The sequence below is a fragment of the Microchirus variegatus genome, assembly GCF_963457635.1.
Source record: "Microchirus variegatus genome assembly, chromosome: 8".
In the NCBI taxonomy this organism is placed as follows: Eukaryota; Metazoa; Chordata; class Actinopteri; order Pleuronectiformes; family Soleidae; genus Microchirus; species Microchirus variegatus.
In genome coordinates this window covers 13,814,318-13,832,943 of record NC_139809.1, presented here as the reverse complement: position 1 = coordinate 13,832,943, position 18,626 = coordinate 13,814,318, and the positions used below count along the sequence as shown (strand labels likewise).

At 38.3% G+C, this 18,626-nt stretch overlaps 1 protein-coding gene across 3 annotated transcripts in view; it reads left to right on the top strand.

Moving 5' to 3' along the window:
• The window catches only part of cbfb (core-binding factor subunit beta), a gene marked incomplete at its 3' end in the record, with an annotated part of 36,986 nt that overhangs the window by 386 nt on the left and 17,974 nt on the right, over nucleotides 1-18,626 (top strand). For all 3 annotated transcript variants that reach the window (XM_083893126.1, XM_083893125.1, XM_083893127.1), the window contains exons 2-3: nucleotides 595-681; nucleotides 7,786-7,902. In XM_083893126.1, coding sequence (XP_083749252.1) covers nucleotides 595-681; nucleotides 7,786-7,902 — 204 coding nt within the window. The remainder of the gene's footprint in view (nucleotides 1-594; nucleotides 682-7,785; nucleotides 7,903-18,626) is intronic.

The following is an 18,626-nucleotide window of genomic DNA, read 5'->3' as shown; positions in this document are numbered from 1 at the left end:
CTACAACACACTGGCTCCATTCACTCAGACACACAGAGAGAGAAACGGCGGAAATACAGAGAGGGAGGCATGCTGTCTGACACAGGGCATTGTTTTAACTCACTTTATTCATTATAGTATTTAATTAAATAAGAAGAAATTAAGAAAAACATCCATTTGTTAGTGTTTATCCCTCTGGAATCCTTCTTATTCTTCTTAGTCCATTCATGCTCTTTCATTTGTCAATTCAATGAGTGTAAAAGTGAATTTCCTGTTCACTCTTTTGTTGCAGCAAATGTTACAAGTTTCTATTAAAAAAAAGAAAAAGAAACAAAGAACAAACAAAGAATGATGCATTTTTGTCTATAAAAATAAAAGTAATATTCATGTGGCTTATCTTGAAATTGCAGCCCAATGCTGGAAGTGAGGGAGTGAGTGTCATTCTGATGGATTTCCACTCCTAATCCCACACATGTATCACCTCTGTCTGTGTGTGTGTGTGTGTGTGTGTGTGTGTGTGTGTGTGTGTGTGTGTGTGTGTGTGTGTGTGTGTGTGTGTGTGTGTGTGTGTGTGTGTGTGTGTGTGTGTGTGTGTGTGTCCTTTCCCCCCTGTAGATTAAATACACTGGCTTCAGAGACCGGCCTCATGAGGAGAGACAAGCTCGCTTCCAGAACGCCTGCAGGGACGGACGCTCAGAAGTAGTGAGTACAAAACTAAACATGTTCTCTTATTCGTTGGAAAATCTGAACAGAATGATGATGATGATGGTGATGATGATGGTGATGTTACTCAGCACAAAGAGAGGAGTTGTGATTGTGAGGACGAGTCTTCACTCACAACATGATGATGTGTCTTTTATGGACATGTGAAGTGAAGAGTTTTAACTCAAGGCTGTTTCTCTGCTGTGTTATGAGAACATTGCGGTCAGCTCAGTCTGTGCAGCACAGTGTGTGTGTGTGTGTGTGTGTGTGTGTGTGTGTGTGTGTGTGTGTGTGTGTGTGTGTGTGTGTGTGTGTGTGTGTGTGTGTGTGTGTGTGTGTGTGTGTGTGTGTGTGTGTGTATTCACATGTCTCATGTGTTGTTTTGATGCGTCCCTGCACCAGGAAGTAGACAGTGTTATCAGACAGGCAGAAGCACCAGGCTTAACTTCACTTCTCTTCTCACTCATCATCATCGTCATTGTCTCCTTCTGTGTTCGTTCACAATGAAAAACAGTGTCGTGGCTGTAATTTAGGGTCTAAAACACAACGTCAGCTCAGCTAAATATCACCTGTCATGTACAAAAGACACTCAGTTTAGTGAGGAGAAAAAAACTGCAGTTTTTAAGGGGATTAATGTTGCTTAAACACAAGATTTTGTGTGAGCTTGTTGTTTTTTACTTAAAACTCCAGGTTTGTTGTGAAAAACAGGTCTGTCGCTAAAATGTTCAAACATTTTCAAAAATGTTGTTTAGAGATGAAATAACAATGATCTCAAATGTTTGGTTTGGCCAAAAAACACACAATTATTCAGTTTTATTGATTTTCTTTGTTATATAGAGCAAAGGAACTAGAAAATAGTCATATTTAAGTAGTTAAAAAATAAGCCTAATTATTTAAATAAAAAATAAAAAAAAACTCTCAAAAACTGCATAACTTCATTATGTACATAGTTTAATCATTACAGCCCTAATTCAGTTAGTGATCAGATCAGGAGACATACATTCCCTGTATGGAGACGTATGTCACAATAAAAGAGCAAGATCTTGATATCGTTTAAGGGAAATAAAGTTCCTTAAATTATTATTTCTTAATATTTTCATAATTGATTAACCTGTCTGTTTAAAAAAAATGGAAATAACGATAATTCTCAAATGTCTTGTTTTTGTCCACGAACCAAAATGATTTCTTTGTTATATGGAGCAAAGAAACCAGAAAATATCCACATTTAAGAAACTCGGTAATCGATTAATAATTTAGATAAATAGACGTTTGACACACAAAAAAAGAACAAAATCTTTGTGTGCTCATCATTTTAACTCAAATCCCCATGGTTTGTTGTGTTGTTAAAACAGTTGATCGTGTTCATATCATAAGGACGATCAGTCAGCGTCTGTGGATTCAGGTGCAGATAGTTTTTTTTGCGTCACATGAGCTGACGTCTTCTGCTCTGTTGAATCTTCCAAACCACACGCTCGTCATGATCATGAGCCACGTTTGTCAAACACAACCGGTCGCCCGAGCTCAACACTGAAGTGACTCTTAATCTGCTGATTTAATACCTGATCGAGGTGCTCACACTTATGTATTTGTTCTTATTCTCTCAGATTATCGTCACTAATGTGAGCAGAATTAGTTGTCAGGAGGTTTTCAAGTTGTTATGATTAAACAGTTCTAAATCAGGACAGGAAAACATAACTTACAATTATAATTTATTTGATTTTATTTTGTAGTTTAAAATCTAAAACCAAAGCCATTAAACTGGTTTACTGTTTTTCTTTTTTAAATTATTATTGTTTAGGTTCAGTATCACCATCACTTTAGTTTAAATTCACTCTGTGACACTTTTGTGATTTTACAATCGTCAAAGTTTAAAAAACAAAACACTGTGACACTGGTTTGGAGTAATTGTAAAAACTGAACAAATTATGAATGATTATAACTCAACTATAATTAATGCAGTTTAAAGTATATTTATCAATAATCATCAGTACAGATGAGAGGAGGGCCCCAAAATTCAGCTTAGAGCTCCATATAATCAGTCTCTAATAAACCTTTATTATATTGTTTGTTTCTTTTTTTTTTCAATTATTGCCATATATTTAGTCATATAATTATCATCCAGCCCTAAATTCATTGTGATTTTAACAAAAATCCTCTTAACTTCCCGACTGTCATCTATGTATAAAGTTGCTGTAATAGTTTGACCAATAATTTCATTTAGACCACATTGAAATGGAATGATTGTCTAGTTAACCTGTCACATGACCTAAGTCTTCACAACAACACAGATAATCTACGTCACTGACAAAGAAAAGCTTTGATGAGCCCTACAGACCATTACAGTTTTCAAAGTTGCTATAGCACAGCAAAGAAAAGTCAAGTAGTTCAGAATAGAGCTGCACCATTCACTATTTTCATATGGAAATCTGTCATTTCTTACACATTAAGTTGCAACTAGCAGTTATTTTAGAAGTGATTTATGTGTTATTTTCATCAGTTATTGATCAGTTTGGTGCAAGAAATGTCAGCAAAACGTTGCTTGAAACCTCAAAATGTCTTGTTTTTGTCCAGCTGACTTATTTTGTCGGCTGAAAATGAGTCCGTTTTAATGGTGTCTTTATTATATGAAGCAAAAAAAAAGGCTGAAAACATTCATATTTAAGAAGACAGACAAGTTTTACTGTAGAGTTTTAGAGGATTTTCATGTTAAAAGTTCCACTTAAGCACTTTTTAATCAAATAAATTGTAACACATCGGGGCTGCAACTAACAATCATTTTCACAATGTATTTATGTAATATTTTTGTCCGTTATTGATAAGTTAAATCTGCAAAACCTCTTGTTTTTGTCCACAAACTAAATCATTTCTTTATTAAATGAAGCAAAAATCAATGAATCGATCATTTACTGCAGCCCTAAAGTTGAGCCGATGCTGTTTACAGCTTATTATAAGATATATATTTTATTAATATAACTTTATTTACAGCTTCTTCTTCTAGTCTTTTTATTAACAGCTACAGCTTGTTTCTATTTTCACCGCGCCAAACTCATAAACTATAAGACACATTTTGGACGAGGTTCATGTCATTAAGAGAGGCAGTTAATAGTTTTATGGTGATGTTGGAATATTACACGGCGAATATGGAAAAACAAACACTTGGACGTGAACTCTGAGGAGTGTTTTTGTTGTTGTTGACCTTGTCCTGAAGTGCAGATGAACTCACCTGACCTCACAGTGGTGTCAACACTACACGGGTTAATAACATGTGAGTGAGAGCAGGTCAGGACACATTCATGCTGTCATTATGGAAACCTACTTCCTAATTTATGCCCTTAATGACAGATTAAGGGGAAATTACACACACACACACACACACACACACACACACACACACACACACACTGTCTTAGTCACCCGCTAGGTATTTTTCACAAACATGTTGTCGTCATCATCATCGCATGATGGCCACCAGAGGAGGAGGGGGGAGGAATCTAGTCTTACCGCCATTGAACAGGGGTTATGATGATGATGATGATGATGATGATGTGTCTGTCCCCCCGTCTGTCCCCCCGTCTGTCCCCCTGTCTGTCCTCACTGTATTTATAAGCCCGGTGTGCCTCGCCGCTTTAATGGTTTGATGGCAGCTGTGACATCATGTTGCTGATTTAACCGTCAGACGCAACTGAAGACGCCGCCGCTATTTTCATGGCTGCTGTTTAAGAGCTGAGCTTTTCAGACACAATGAGACACAAACATGTTTTCTTCACACGGTTGACACTTCGTTTGTGTGAGTTTTGAAGTTGTTTTCCCGTGTAAATGTGTTTTTAATGATAATATGAATCACATGAGAATATATGATAGGATACTGTGTTTGAGGTGTGCAGGGCTACTTTATATATGCATATATATACATACATATATATATATATATATATATATGTATGTATATATATATGTATATATATATATATATATATGTGTGTGTGTGTGTATATATATATATACACACACACACACACATATGAGATATATATGTATATATATATATATATATATATATATATATATATATATTCTTTTTTTAAATTAGACCCTACAGTATTTCAGATACAGGCCTCTACCAAACAGTTGAGACGTCTGTTAATAATAAATCTGGTTTGCATAATTCATAAAGTACAACATTCACAACATTCACAACAAGTCACATTAAGTGTTAATGAGTTTTCAGTGAGATATAGTGACTTAAAGTGTGCTCGACCAAATGGTTGAGTCGTACCTTAAAGGGTTAAAGGTAGTTTAAAATCTGTTATACATGTGTAAGGTGAATTTTTTAAAGCCTTTGAAGTAATTATACAATTGTAAATATTACATAGCGCGTCTTTAAATTTAAAGTAGCGCTGAAACAATTACCCAATGAATCGATCACTATATTAATCGTCAAGTATCATTTTGAGTGTTTTTTTTAATGAATTACAACTAGTTTTCAGATTTTTCAGCTTCTTAAATGTGAATAATTTTTTTTTTGCTCCATATAACAAATAAATCATAAAAACTGTATCATTTTGGTTTATGGACAAAAACAACACAGAACATCATCATTTCACACACATATGGATTTATTAGAACATTACAGGTTTACATTGCTGCATGTCCTTTAACATTTTCAAATGCAGAACGTTCAAACAGTTATAGTCGCTGCATTATTACGCACGCACGCACACACACACACACACACACACACACACACACACACACACACACACACACACACACACGGTGCACTCTAAAATGTCCATGATTGATTTGACAAATGAGACAATAATTCAAAGTATATTTTCTTCAGCTCGGCTCATTAGAGATGAGTCACTTTTTAAACTACTATTGATTTTCAAGCTGTGCTGTCTCTCTCTCTCTCTCTCTCTCTGTCTCTCTCTGTCTGTCTCTGCTCACTTCCTTTTTATTCCATTTCCTTTCTTTGTCTCTCTTCTCTTTTGTCCTCTATCGTCTCACTTCCATTTCCTCTGTCTCCTCGTTCTGTTTGACTTCAGTGTGTGTCTCTGTTTGTGTCTTCCTCTTTTTACTGCTCACTTTTTTTCTTCCTCCCCCTTTGTCTCTCAGTTTCCCTCCATCTCTCTCTCCCTCCGTCTCTCCACCGTCAGACTCTCTCTCTCCCTCTCTCTTTTTCTTCTTCTCTCCAGCAGCAGTAGTAGGCAGCAAATTGGTATCAGATGGTTGTAATCCAATACTTCAAATAGAGCAGAAATGATGACTCGGGTGTTCTTTGAGCTCTTGTTTCGTGTGTGTGTGTGTGTGTGTGTGTGTGTGTGTGTGTGTGTGTGTGTGTGTGTGTGTGAGACGCTGTCTTTTCTCTTTGTGTGTGTGTCCATGTGCACACTGAATCATTTTCAACTTCTCTCTCTCTTTCTTTCTTTTTTCTCTCTCTCTCTCTGACGAGGAACTGATTTGACAGGGTGCATAATTCATATGCGTCTAGCTTCAGTCACAACCCTAATGCCCTTAGTATTGATCCGTCCCAGCAAACACCACACACACACACACACACACACACACACACACATGCATGCAAAGACAAAAACACACACTCGTGCATAAAAAACAGCCATTTCTAACTTGATTTTCTGTCTCTGTGTAATTCATTGCTTTCTGACTGCGACAGAGAAATGCATTCTATTGATTTGAATTTTATTTATGTGTCTCCGTGTGTGTGTGTGTGTGTGTGTGTGTGTGTGTGTGTGTGTGTGTGTGTGTGTGTGTGTGTGTGTGTGTGTGTGTGTGTGTGTGTGTGTGTGTGTGTGTGTGTGTGTGTGTGTGTGTGTGTGTGTGTGTGTGTGTGTCTGTCTGTCTGGAGAGTAGCAGTTACATTTATACAAATAAAAAAAATGAAGGTATAATATGATTATTCACTGTGTATGTGTGTGTGTGTGTGTGTGTGTGTAGGGCTGTCCAATCGATCATCACGTATGTTTCAATTACGATTATGGCCCCAAACGAGCAAAATTTTAGCCCCTCCCACTTCCAATTTTCTACACTTTTTCACCAAACCATTTAAATACGTACATTTTCACCAGGATTGTCAAAATCAGTCATCAGTCAAAAGAACACAGGGCAGTAAAGATTAGTTAAGCGTAAAGATGTATACACTCATTTATAGATATTTTAAGGTAAATTCAAAAGGTTGAAGCCACTTATTTGCATGTTTCAAGGTCAAATCAGTAAGTAATCGTTTGAAATGTGCGTGCGTTTTTGCTCCTTCTTCATGATCTTTTCCTGTCACAAACATTGACCTCATCAGGTCCAGTAGACGTCCTCATGGAGAACAAAACCTGGTGCTAGTGAAGCAGAAGCTCATATTTGAGGAACTGGTTAAAGTTTAGGGCTAAGATTTGAAGAATTGTGGTCATGGTTAAGGTCAGGGATGAGGCTCTGGGTTAGGTCGTCCAAAGGAATGGAAGTCAGCTGTGTGTGTATTGTTCACTGACAGAGTGGTTAGACCCAGAAGAAAGAAAGAAAGAAAGAGAGAAAGAGAGAGAGGGCGGTTTAGGATCAAGTAGAGAAAGAACTTTGATGTCAGCTTTGACTCCATCAAACCTAAAAACCCTCCCAGGCTAATAAGACATTTATACGTATTCAAGCATTTGTTTTATGCAAGAACTGTCTGGAAATATGTCAATGAAAACATCCCAAAAAAACAAACAAACAGAAAAATATGATATCTGACACGTCGCTGACTCTCAAGCAGTTTCATAACTTCATTATCATGTTACCTGTGTGATAAATGCCAGGTTATTGTTATACAGGCTTTATTTATGTGCTGTACTTTATTAAAAAGAGCAGTTTGTGATTACTGAGATCATGAGGCCGCGTTGTGTTTTTGTTAACACATTAGCCACAACAATTTACACAATCGGTCACATGTTTGTCACGGCTGTTTCTCACATTTACTTCAGAGTCTGAAATAAACTGACTTTTCCCTCTCTCTCTCTCTCTCTTTCCCCCTCTCTCTCTTTCCCCCTCTCTCTCTCTCTCTCTCTCTCTCTCTCTCTCTCTCTCTCTCTCTCTCTCTCTCTCTCTCTCTCTCTCTAGGCCTTCGTAGCGACAGGTACAAACCTCTCGCTGCAGTTCTTTCCAGCCAACCTTCACGGAGACCAGCGGCAAGTTCCTACAAGGGAATACGTCGACTTTGAACGAGAGACGGGAAAGGTAGGACAAGTGCAACACACACACACACACAAATCATCTTCCTCTTCCTCACATATACTTCACACACTGAAATAAAAGTGTTAAGTAGAACCATTTAAGGTTTTTCGGCTTGTCCTCATAGGAGAACCCTTTTTTTGCTTTTTTGGAGGGTTCCACCAAGAACCCTTTTAAAACCCTTTATGCAGGAAAGGGGTTTTAAAGGGTTCTTTGGATCTAAATGGTTGTTACTGGAACCTTTCTTTGGGAAATGGTTTTTCAGAAGCAAATGGTTCCAGGTAGAACCTCAGCCCTTTTAGAAGGACCCTTCTGGAACCCTTATTTCTAAGAGTGTAGCCAGGTATGACAGGTATGTGGGTCATCATTGTAACTCCTCGACCGCTTGTGATATCTAGAAAGTTCATAAACTATGGATGGGCGATCTTTTCCAGGTGTGACCCCATCTTTTCACGCCCTTATGTCAGCGAGATGAGATTGGTACAGCGCCCCCCTGTGACCCTCATGTAGAGGATAAAGAGGTAGAAGGTGGATGGATGGATACCGGAAAGCAGAGAAATACAGCTTTGCACCCATATACTTGGCAAGATTCACCAGCGTGTCACGTGTTAGTGACGTCAGCTTCTCAGTACCGTAGTTCCTAAACAGTTGAATAATTACCAGATATCGAAAATGAGAGTTATCTTTCAATTTAAAAATTGACTTCATTGAACATTTTTTATGACAATTCTACAGTCATAAAATCAAAAATAAATGATAATTTATAATACATAATTCCTCAGCTCCTCTCTGATCACACACATGCTGGTTAATGCAGTAGAACAGTATTTCTGGTTTTACCACCATCGCTAACCTTAACTATTACCTGTTAATGTCCAGTCCTAACCTCAACCTATCCACAATTCACGTCTTAGTTCCTTAGAAAATAACATTCATTAGGACCAGGTTCTGGTCTCCATGACGAGGTCAGTGTTTATGCCAAAAAACGTCCTCAAATACAAGTACACACACACACACAATTGTCGTAAAAGGTCATATATTACAGTCTGAGTCTGAGCAGACAGAGCAGCAACAGTGAGATTAAAGAGATATTTGATCAAAATTTTGTTAAATCATCGAGACGATCAACAAAATCTGGATTCAGGATGGTCTTTATCCGCTCATGTGACCTTGACTCATTAATGTTTGCAGAGAACTTTCACAGACAAAAGTCGTGTTCTGCAGAAACACATCCGTCTCTGCTCATAGTCCTGCTTTTGGTTCCTCTTTCATTTCAAAAACGTGTCTGCGTGTGTGTCTCTGTGTGTGTGTGTGTGTGTGTGTGTGTGTGTGTGTGTGTGTGTGTGTGTGTGTGTGTGTGTGTGTGTGTGTGTGTGTGTGTGTGTGTGTGTGTGTGTGTGTGTGTGTGTGTGATTCAAAAGCACTGTATATAAATGTGAGTGTGTGTGTGTGTGTGTGTGAGCGCTTGTGAAAGGTAAAAGTGCAGCGTCGACAGCTCGACCAGACAAACCGGACACAGATTTTTTTTATACTTTGCATTTTTATACTTTTGAAGTTGAAGCTCACGACACGATCAAAGGGAAATAAACTCCGCCCACGTAAACTCACTCAAGCGTTGACCAATCACAAAGAAGGAAGATGAATGACAACAGGGGAGGTGTGAGAGCGCTTCCCTGTTTGGAAAAGGAAGGAGAATGATGAGGTCTGAAGATTCTCAGGTTTTTAAATAAGAATATTCTCTTGTTTCTTTGCTCCATAGAACATAGAAATCACTAAAACTGAATCATTTTTGCTTTATGGACCAAACAAGTACTTGAGAAAATAATCGACATTATGGCAATAATTGCTCCATTCGTTGTGACTTTAATTTCTCAGGTGATGGCGACTGTTGGAGCCATTTTTGTTTTGTTTTTAGAACCTCGCACCACTGAGCTGTGTGTTTAGACGAAGGAAGAAGACAGTTCTGATAAAGTTTATTATATTGAGATATTTGATGATGCAATAATTACGCAGCTTTCTGCAAAACATTTTGATACGATCATGTTTTTAAACCCTGACAATACAAAACCCAGAGGCGTGTGCTCTCCATCAGGCAAAGGTGATATAGTGTTGGTTAGGGTTAACTTTTAAGAAACGTGTTTTCTACCTGTTCATATGACAGTAAACTCTTTGAATCTTGATTAATCAGGAGGTGAAGCACACAGTTTTTTGACCGTGTGTTATGTTGTGTTTGGGTTTGATTAAATGGAGTTGTATAACCCTAACCCTTAAATCCAATAAGTCCTTAAAATGTCTAAAATTCTTGTAAAATTTTCTAAAAGGTCTTAAATAAAATTTTGAAAGGTCTTTTAACGTCTATTAACGTTACGTTTATTTAAAACATGCATAAACTTCAGTCTCGCTTTGAGGATGCGATATCATAACTACAAAACGGAACTAAAGTAGGCCACCTGTGCTGCCCGGTGAGAATTTATTGAGCACCACTAGCTAGTGTGCTGAGCGCGCGCCACGGTGTGTTAGCATAGCAGCAGAGAAAACTTAACGAAAGCCCACAGCTAAGCCGAATTGCTTACATAAGATGGGTAAGTGCAAGTTCAAACATTTGTGCCTCCAATTTTCCTTCATGTCATTTGTACTTTTTTGCCATTATGGATTTGAAATGGGTCTTTAATTGTATCCATTATGATCTTGAAAAAGTCTTAAAAAGTCTTAAAGCTGCATTATGTAATAAATCTAAAGCAACTGGCCATAAAATCCTCCTAATATGTCACAGAGACTCAGGAATAATGTTCATATAACAAACTGAACTCACCAACAACAACAGTACAGACAAAATGTTTGCATTAAAAAAAATATTTTACAGACTGAAAATCATGTTTATGTTTTTAAATCATGTTTTGGCATGTGGCGCCACCTACCGCCGTCTACCAATCATTGCAGTCAGTAGAGTCTCAGCTGCCGAGCAACCACGGGTTGCCAGTTACGTCAGAAAACCAAACCTAAAAGACCTCGGTATTTTGAATTTGAATGTAGTAACTGTTTTTGGCCACATTCTTACAGATGGCACCTTTAAATTAGACTTGTTGAAACGTGCAGAGACCCGAATAAGTCCAGTGTGGCCTTTGTTCAGTGGCTAAAAAAAAGACAGTGATCACCTGCTCACACAAACATCACTCCCGAAAAATAAAGTTTCACAAATTTCACAAAGATTTCAAGAGTTTGCTCCCATTGTTATGTTGATATCCACTTTACAATACGGTGTTGCTGCTGTATGTGTGTGTGTGTGTGTGTTAATTGTCTCCCCTGGCGCAGTGTGTGTGTCTATATATGTGTGTGTGTGTCAAAATGCCCTCCACGGACACTAGCCAGCTGAAATGAATGCCGGCTGGCAGCTCATTAAAAATGCATTCTGGGGAATCGATGGACCTCCTTGGCCTGAAGGCTGACGGCCCAATCTCACACACTGTTAATTATTTAACACAAGTGCCCTGATAGTCAGTCGGGATATGTGTGTGTGTGTGTGTGTTCAGAGTGTGTGTGTGTGTGTGTGTAAGACAATATCCTCGTCTCTGTCACCCTGATGATGCTGGAGTTAGAGAGTGGAGAACATGGACACTTCACTCAGCTGCTCTGACACTTTTAAACCTTTAATTGTTTTGCTTAGTGTTGTTGTTGTTGTTGTTGTTTTTTTCAAAGCAATGCTTCACCAGGATTCTAGCTTTAATTTATACACACACTCACACACACACACACACACATAGCCTCTGCCACCTCTGGACCTCCGTGCAGAATACAACTGTCAGGCCGAGGCTGGAAATCTTGTGTACGTTGCAACTTCTCCTCTTAATTACTGTCACTGCGCACACACACACACACACACACACACACACACACACACACACACACACACACACACACACACACACACACACACACACACACACACACACACACACACACACACACACACACACTCAGGGATAGTTTGAGCTAAACTGGTCCAAACTTTTTCATCTGTTCTACGTTTTTTGTTATTGTTTACTTCTAAACAAACAGATGATTACAGTGCAGAGCAGTGGTGGACATACAGTACTTTATATATTAGGACTGAAACAATTACTCAGTTCATTGTCAACTCTTTTGAGCGTTTTATTCTCTAAAACAGCAGCTCTAAAACAAGAGAACACACATTCATTTGATCTTTTTAGTCGACGTACGGTGGAAAAAGACGAGGTCCAGACGAAGCGACCAAGTTTTTTACGACTTTTCCTCACATATTTTCTCCCTCACACACACATACATTCCGCGCTCTTTCCTCTGTTTATTATTTTTGTGGCATTTTATATGAACATCCCACACCGTGTGTTTCTTTACCTCCTCTATTCCACCCTTTTTCTTTTTTGCACAAATCCTCAGTCTCACTGTACATCATCATCATCATCATCATCATCCCCCACTCCCTTCATCCTCACTCTTTCTTCCTTTCTTCCTTTCTTTCTTTCCTTCCCTCGCCCTCATTTCCAAACACAGACGGTGCCAAACCAGAAGAGAAGCACAGCCAGGTTAAACTTGGCGGCTAAATATAATATGAGTGTGTGTGTGTGTGTGTGAGAGAGAGAGAGAGAGAGAGAGAGAGAGAGAGAGAGGGAGAGCGGAGAAAGAGAGTAGAAATACAGGCTTTCAGTGTTGTTACAGGCTAATGAGAGCCAGCTGTGGTGGAGGTTAATTTTAGTGCTAACTCGTGAGGCAGCGTTAACCCTGTCATGGACGTTAACTGTGGCATCAGCAGCTGCTTTATCAGCACCAGTGTCAGAGGAAGTGAGGATCATCCTTTATTCAGAGGACAGGGCTGAACTTTTACTCCAAATTTGATCAGAATCAGAATATTCACAATATTTCTTAAAGCCAAAATCTGTGTCAAATGAGCATTTTTCGATTAAATATTGTCCTATACACATCTGCGCAATTTCATACAAAATATCAATATTTTTTTAGAAATAGATTTCATATAAATATAGATATTTGTATAAAACCATTAGGATTTTCATTGTGGATGAATTTGACTCTAATTATCTCAATTAATTGACTCGTTTTTGGTCTGTGAAACGTTTCAAAACCTGATTTTTTTTTCCAAAATTTTTCATCTGGGCTCCCTAATTTTCAAAAGACCTATGTACTTAAGAGGGCTGCAAAAATAAATTGATTAGTAATTGATTAATAAATTCATCGTCAACTATTTTGATTATTCGTTAATCAATTTGAGTGTTTTTTAGCTTCTTAAATGTGAATATTTTCTGCTTTCTTTGCTCCATATAACAAAGAAATAATTAAAACTGAAATATGTTGGTTTGTGGACAAAGTGAGACATTTGAGAACATCATCTCCAGGTTTTGCAACATTTTCTGAAATGTTATGGATCAAACGATTAATCAATTAATTTAGAAAATAATCAACAGATTATTCGATTATGAAAATAATTGTGAGTTGCAGCTGTAATGTCTTAGCGGTTATATAATGTATATTCTTTCTGGTGTCTTGTGTATATCGGAAAAGAAGAAGAATCAAATATTATTCAGTAATAAATAAACAAGGTCATACCTTTTTATGTTAATAAAACCACACAATTAAGGCTGCAACTGATGACAATCTTCAAAATAGATTTTTCTGATTAATCAACTGGTTATATGGAGCTAAGAAACCAGAGGAAAAAAGGTGTAAACTTAGTTTAATCGTTAAAAGAAAACATTCAAACAGATATCAAGAAAGCTAGCGATTGATTTAGTAACAGATTAACGACAATTCAGTGTTTAATATATTCATTTTTGCAAGACAAACAAACGGAGCGATGAAGGAAGAGGTAGACGAGCACGTTTATGTCAATATAGTGTGACAGTGACTTTGATCAGAGTAATAAACAGGACATTACACTTTTAACATAATGGTCAGTTGTTCTTCTTCTTCTCATATTCCTCTTTAATTCCTCTGTTGGAATCACTCTCCGTCATGTTGTCCTAACACAATAACAGTCAAACATGTACTCTGAGAAGCACCTGTTCACAACATTGTCTCCTATAAAAACTTTGTTCTCTGAACCAGTATCACGTTACTTGTTAACATTTCTATAGACGTGAGCGTTTAAATGTCATCATGTTTTATCCACTTTTAGCAGAAGTAAGGTTGATGGAGGCATAGAAAGCCTCAGGTTAATGTTTTTACCTGATAGTACTGTGATACTTAAGTACTAAAATACACTCCTCGTGTCCTCATATCACTGCAGCAACAGCACGACTGACCCCTGATCTCTTTTTCTTAGGAATTCTGCCTCATGAAATACTCTACGTGACAATTGGTGACATGTCAAAAAACAAATGAGATCTGGGAGAAAAAGCGTTCTGTAGAAAACACAATGAGAGAATGTGGTTTAGTCGTGTGTGTGGGAACGTAATCTGTGTGGGTCTAACAGTTGTCGAGTAAACTGCACCACTATTATTTTCATTTTGAAACATTTACTGCAAAAGATACAGTCAAATTGCACATGAAAATGATTTAACCAGAGATGTGGGACATCACGGGCAACAGCTTTATGTAATAAATCAACATTTTGATTGAATTTCTTTTCAATTTAACCTTTATTTAGCCAGGTTGGTCCAATTTGAGGTCAAGCAGAATACAGTAATTGCATTAAAAACAACAAACAACACATACAATTAAAGTTAAATTAAACACTTGCAAACATACGATGTCGACTAAAATGATTTCACCAAGAGTTTTGAACTCATTCAATGTAACCAGGGCTTGAATTTGAACTTTGGGCATGAGAAATTGCAAAAACATTCATAGATCGGAGGATTGTGACTTCCATGTTTCTTTGTTTAAAGACAAGAAGTGTGGAGAATTAATAGTGACACATGTTGAGTTGATGAGCGCGTGACAGCAGCTCAGGAGCAGATGCTGCTGACTCTCGTGATGCTTCTGTTTTAGTGTGAACGCGGCCAACTGTGTCCCGGAGCAGAGGAACAGCAGTTTTTCAGGCCAGATGTGGTTTTGTTCACTGACTCTGCTAAAGTAGAAAATCATATCTGAGGATGTGACTTTAGACTTTGAGGTTACTCATAATAATAATAATAATAATTATAATGTTAACCCACAGGAATCACTCTGGAAGTTTGGCTCTAAGAGTGTATGTGCGTGTGTGTGTACATGTAAGTGTGTGTCTGCAGTGCTGCTCCTGCATGCTGATGAGATGATGGCGCCACACTGACTGCCAGAGATATATGCAAGTCTACACACTCACACACACACACACACACACACACACACACACACACACACACACACACACACACACACACACACACACACACACAGCTCAGACATACACGTATAAAGAGCAAAAAAGCCTAAAACACGAGAAAACAGTGAAACTAAGCAGAAAAAGAGACAAGGGAGCAGTGGATGTGGATCAGATGAGGATGGAGAAGAACTCACTGTCACCAAACACTGAACAGAACATTTAATTCATAGGAAAGGATTTAATACATAGGAGAACCCTTTTTGGCTCCAGGTAGAACCTTTTTATAAAGGTTCCACCTGGAACCGTTTTGGAGGGTTCCACCAAGAACCCTTTTAAAACCCTTTATTCAGGAAAGAGGTTTTAAAGGGTTCTCTGGATCAAAATGGTTCTTACTGGAACCATTAGTGTTACCAAGAACCCTTGAATAACCCTTTCTTTGGGAAAGGGTTTTACAGAAGCAAATGGTTCCAGGTAGAACCTCAGCCCTTGTAGAAGAACCCTTTTGGAACCCTTATTTCTAAGAGTGTAGGTATCTACAGCATTTCCTGAATACACGCATTTCTGTTCATATGCAGGAGTTATTTTCACTACTTCAGTCCACGTCTTACCTGTAAAGTATTAAATATTTAAAAGAGATAGAGAAATAACTCCAACGCTGACATTTCTTTATTGTCCATACGTCTTGAGAGCAGATCGAGCTGTGATTTCACATAGTGTTACTTAAAGTTTTCTTTATTTACACTCTTACACTAGTCTCTATAAAACACACAACTTTAATCTCCTAATAGTTTAGTTTTTATGTCCTGAGACAAATATCTGACCAAATGTTTGACTTTGGTCATTAGCTGAACGGTCGGAGGATGTTGTGTGAAATGGGAAATAAGAGTAAAAGCTTTTGAGCAATGTGCTCAAGAACCTCAGAACTAATACTAACAGCTCTGTCTGTAATACACAGTTTATATAAAACTATAACTTTTTTTGATAATTTAACATAAAGGCTTTTATAACCATATGGACTTAAAAGCAATTTTTATGACGCCTATGCCCAACTTTTACTGTATTTCTTACTTTGCATGTGTTGTGTCCCACTGCATAAAAGAACAAAAACAAAAAAATATGTATGTGTGTGTATATATATATAGATATATATATATAGATATCAGCTGTGTAAATATTGTATTGTACCTTTGCAGCCCTGCAGCTCCACACCCAGAACAAACTGCAGAGCCTTTGATAAAACTCAAATTAATTACAGTTACACCCAGCGTGTATAGGATAAGAAATGTGACATAGTGTCAGGTTAAAACAAAGTTATTTATTTACACTGTAATCCAATATTACATTATACAAATCTAAAGGAGGTGAGGCCACCAAAACAGCACCACTAAACTGCAGCGTGTCGAACAATAATCCTCTGGCGTGTGCAAAAATGAAATCAATATTGAACTTCAAACCTCTAAAGTGTCTAAAATGTATTTACATTTTAATATAAAACTGTTTTTCCTGGACAAATGCGGCAAAACCGTCACTTCCAGGGAAGCTCAGCTTCTCTGGGAGTCAGTGGAGCACGGAGCGGGCAAATAAAAACACTATTAAAGCATTTCAGTTTTACTTAAATATCCCATTTCCTTGTTGTAGTTGATCGTTTGTAGGATTGATGGATAAATAACTGAGCCTGACATGAGCTTCCCCTGTTTCAAAGACCAGCCCCCCCCCCTCCCCCCCTCCTCCCCAAAGAAGAAGAACTTCAGGATACACACAGTCATATTATTGCAGGAGGTGTCATCGACACTTCATTCAGATTGTGCAGTGTAATGGACTAAAGATGTTCTGGTTTACAGACTGGAGCAGATTATGATGTGGTGAGTGTTCAGATCCGCCCACAGCTGTCGCACCAGTCCAGTCACCGTGGAAAGCACCGCGTCCGCTCGCTGATTAAAAAACATGGCACAGAGTCAACGCTGACTGGTACCACATTCAAATCCATGCTCCGCTGTGGATTTCATTGTTTTTGTCGCGTTACATGTACATGAAAGTTAACTATATTTGTAGATGCCAGTGATGATTTTCCTCTCACACACAAAAACCTACAAACTGTGGGTGACCACAGAAATTTGCTGAATCCTTTTCCCGCCTTTTTTTATGATTTATGTCAATATGTTTTGAACAAGCGATTCAAATTAATATTAGATGTTATTGAAATGGCAGTAAATGGTCTTTTATGCACACATTTGCTTTGGGACCTGGGTGATAATAGTGATTTTTTTCCTTATTTCACACCTCATAGCTGTCTTCTCATCAGCTTGCAGACAAAAGCCTGGAGTCTCCTTTGTCGAATTCTTTCCAACCTTAAGTGTGTGTGTGTGTGTCTGTGTGTGTGTGTGTGTGTGGTGTTATGTTTCCCTCTGAACGGAAGCTGTGCCATCAGTGCATGATTTGTCAGTGACATCATCAAAGCCAGGCCACTAATTGGTTCCCTCTGCTACTGCTGCCCTGCATCCGTGTGTGTGTGTGTGTGTGTGTGTGTGTGTGTGTGTGTGTGTGTGTGTGTGTGTGTGTGTGTGTGTGTGTGTGTGTGTGTGTGTGTGTGTGTGTGTGTGTGCGTGTGTGTGTGTGCGTACATATATATATATATGTATATATATGTGTGTGTGTTTGTTGCACATTTCAATAAAGTTTTTCTCATTTCAATCAATGTAAATAAACAGTTGAGGGATTTTTTTTTTCTGTTAATCTCTTAATAGATGTTGATGCCCCACTAAACCTTTACCCACACACACACTCACACACACACACACACACACACACACACACACACACACTGACCTTCTCCTCCCACACAGTATCATATTTACTGCTCCAGGCCTCAATGACCACACCCACTCCCACAATGCACTGCAGCACGCACACACACACACATACAGCAGGCTCCTCTGTTTGGTTTATATGATCTATTTGTATGACCCAGTGTTAATTGTTGGCATCGTGTGTGTGTGTGTGTGTGTGTGTGCGGGCGTAGAATTGTCAGTTTGGTGTGAAATCCTGCGTGTGTGTGTCATCTCCATTCCACTACTTTTACTCCTTCTCTTCCAGTAACTGAACAGGACATGAACACACTTCACCTGGACAGACTCTCTCTCTCTCTCTCTCTCTCTAAATGTGTGTGTGTGTGAGAAAAAGCACCATATCACGTTTCTATCCTCAGTCGTATCGTCTTCTATCGCCAGTAGAATTTTTTGCTTTAATAACCATGACCTGACAAAACACGGCGAGGAGGGAGGATGTGGATTTTCTCGCCTGTAGAAAAAAAACACCCAATTCAGTTAGAGTGTATTTCAGTAATTCACCGTGTAAAAGCACCGATTAACCTGCTCTATCGACCCATCAGTGAATATGCTGACTGTGTAAACCGTAAAGGACGAATGAGGTTATTTAT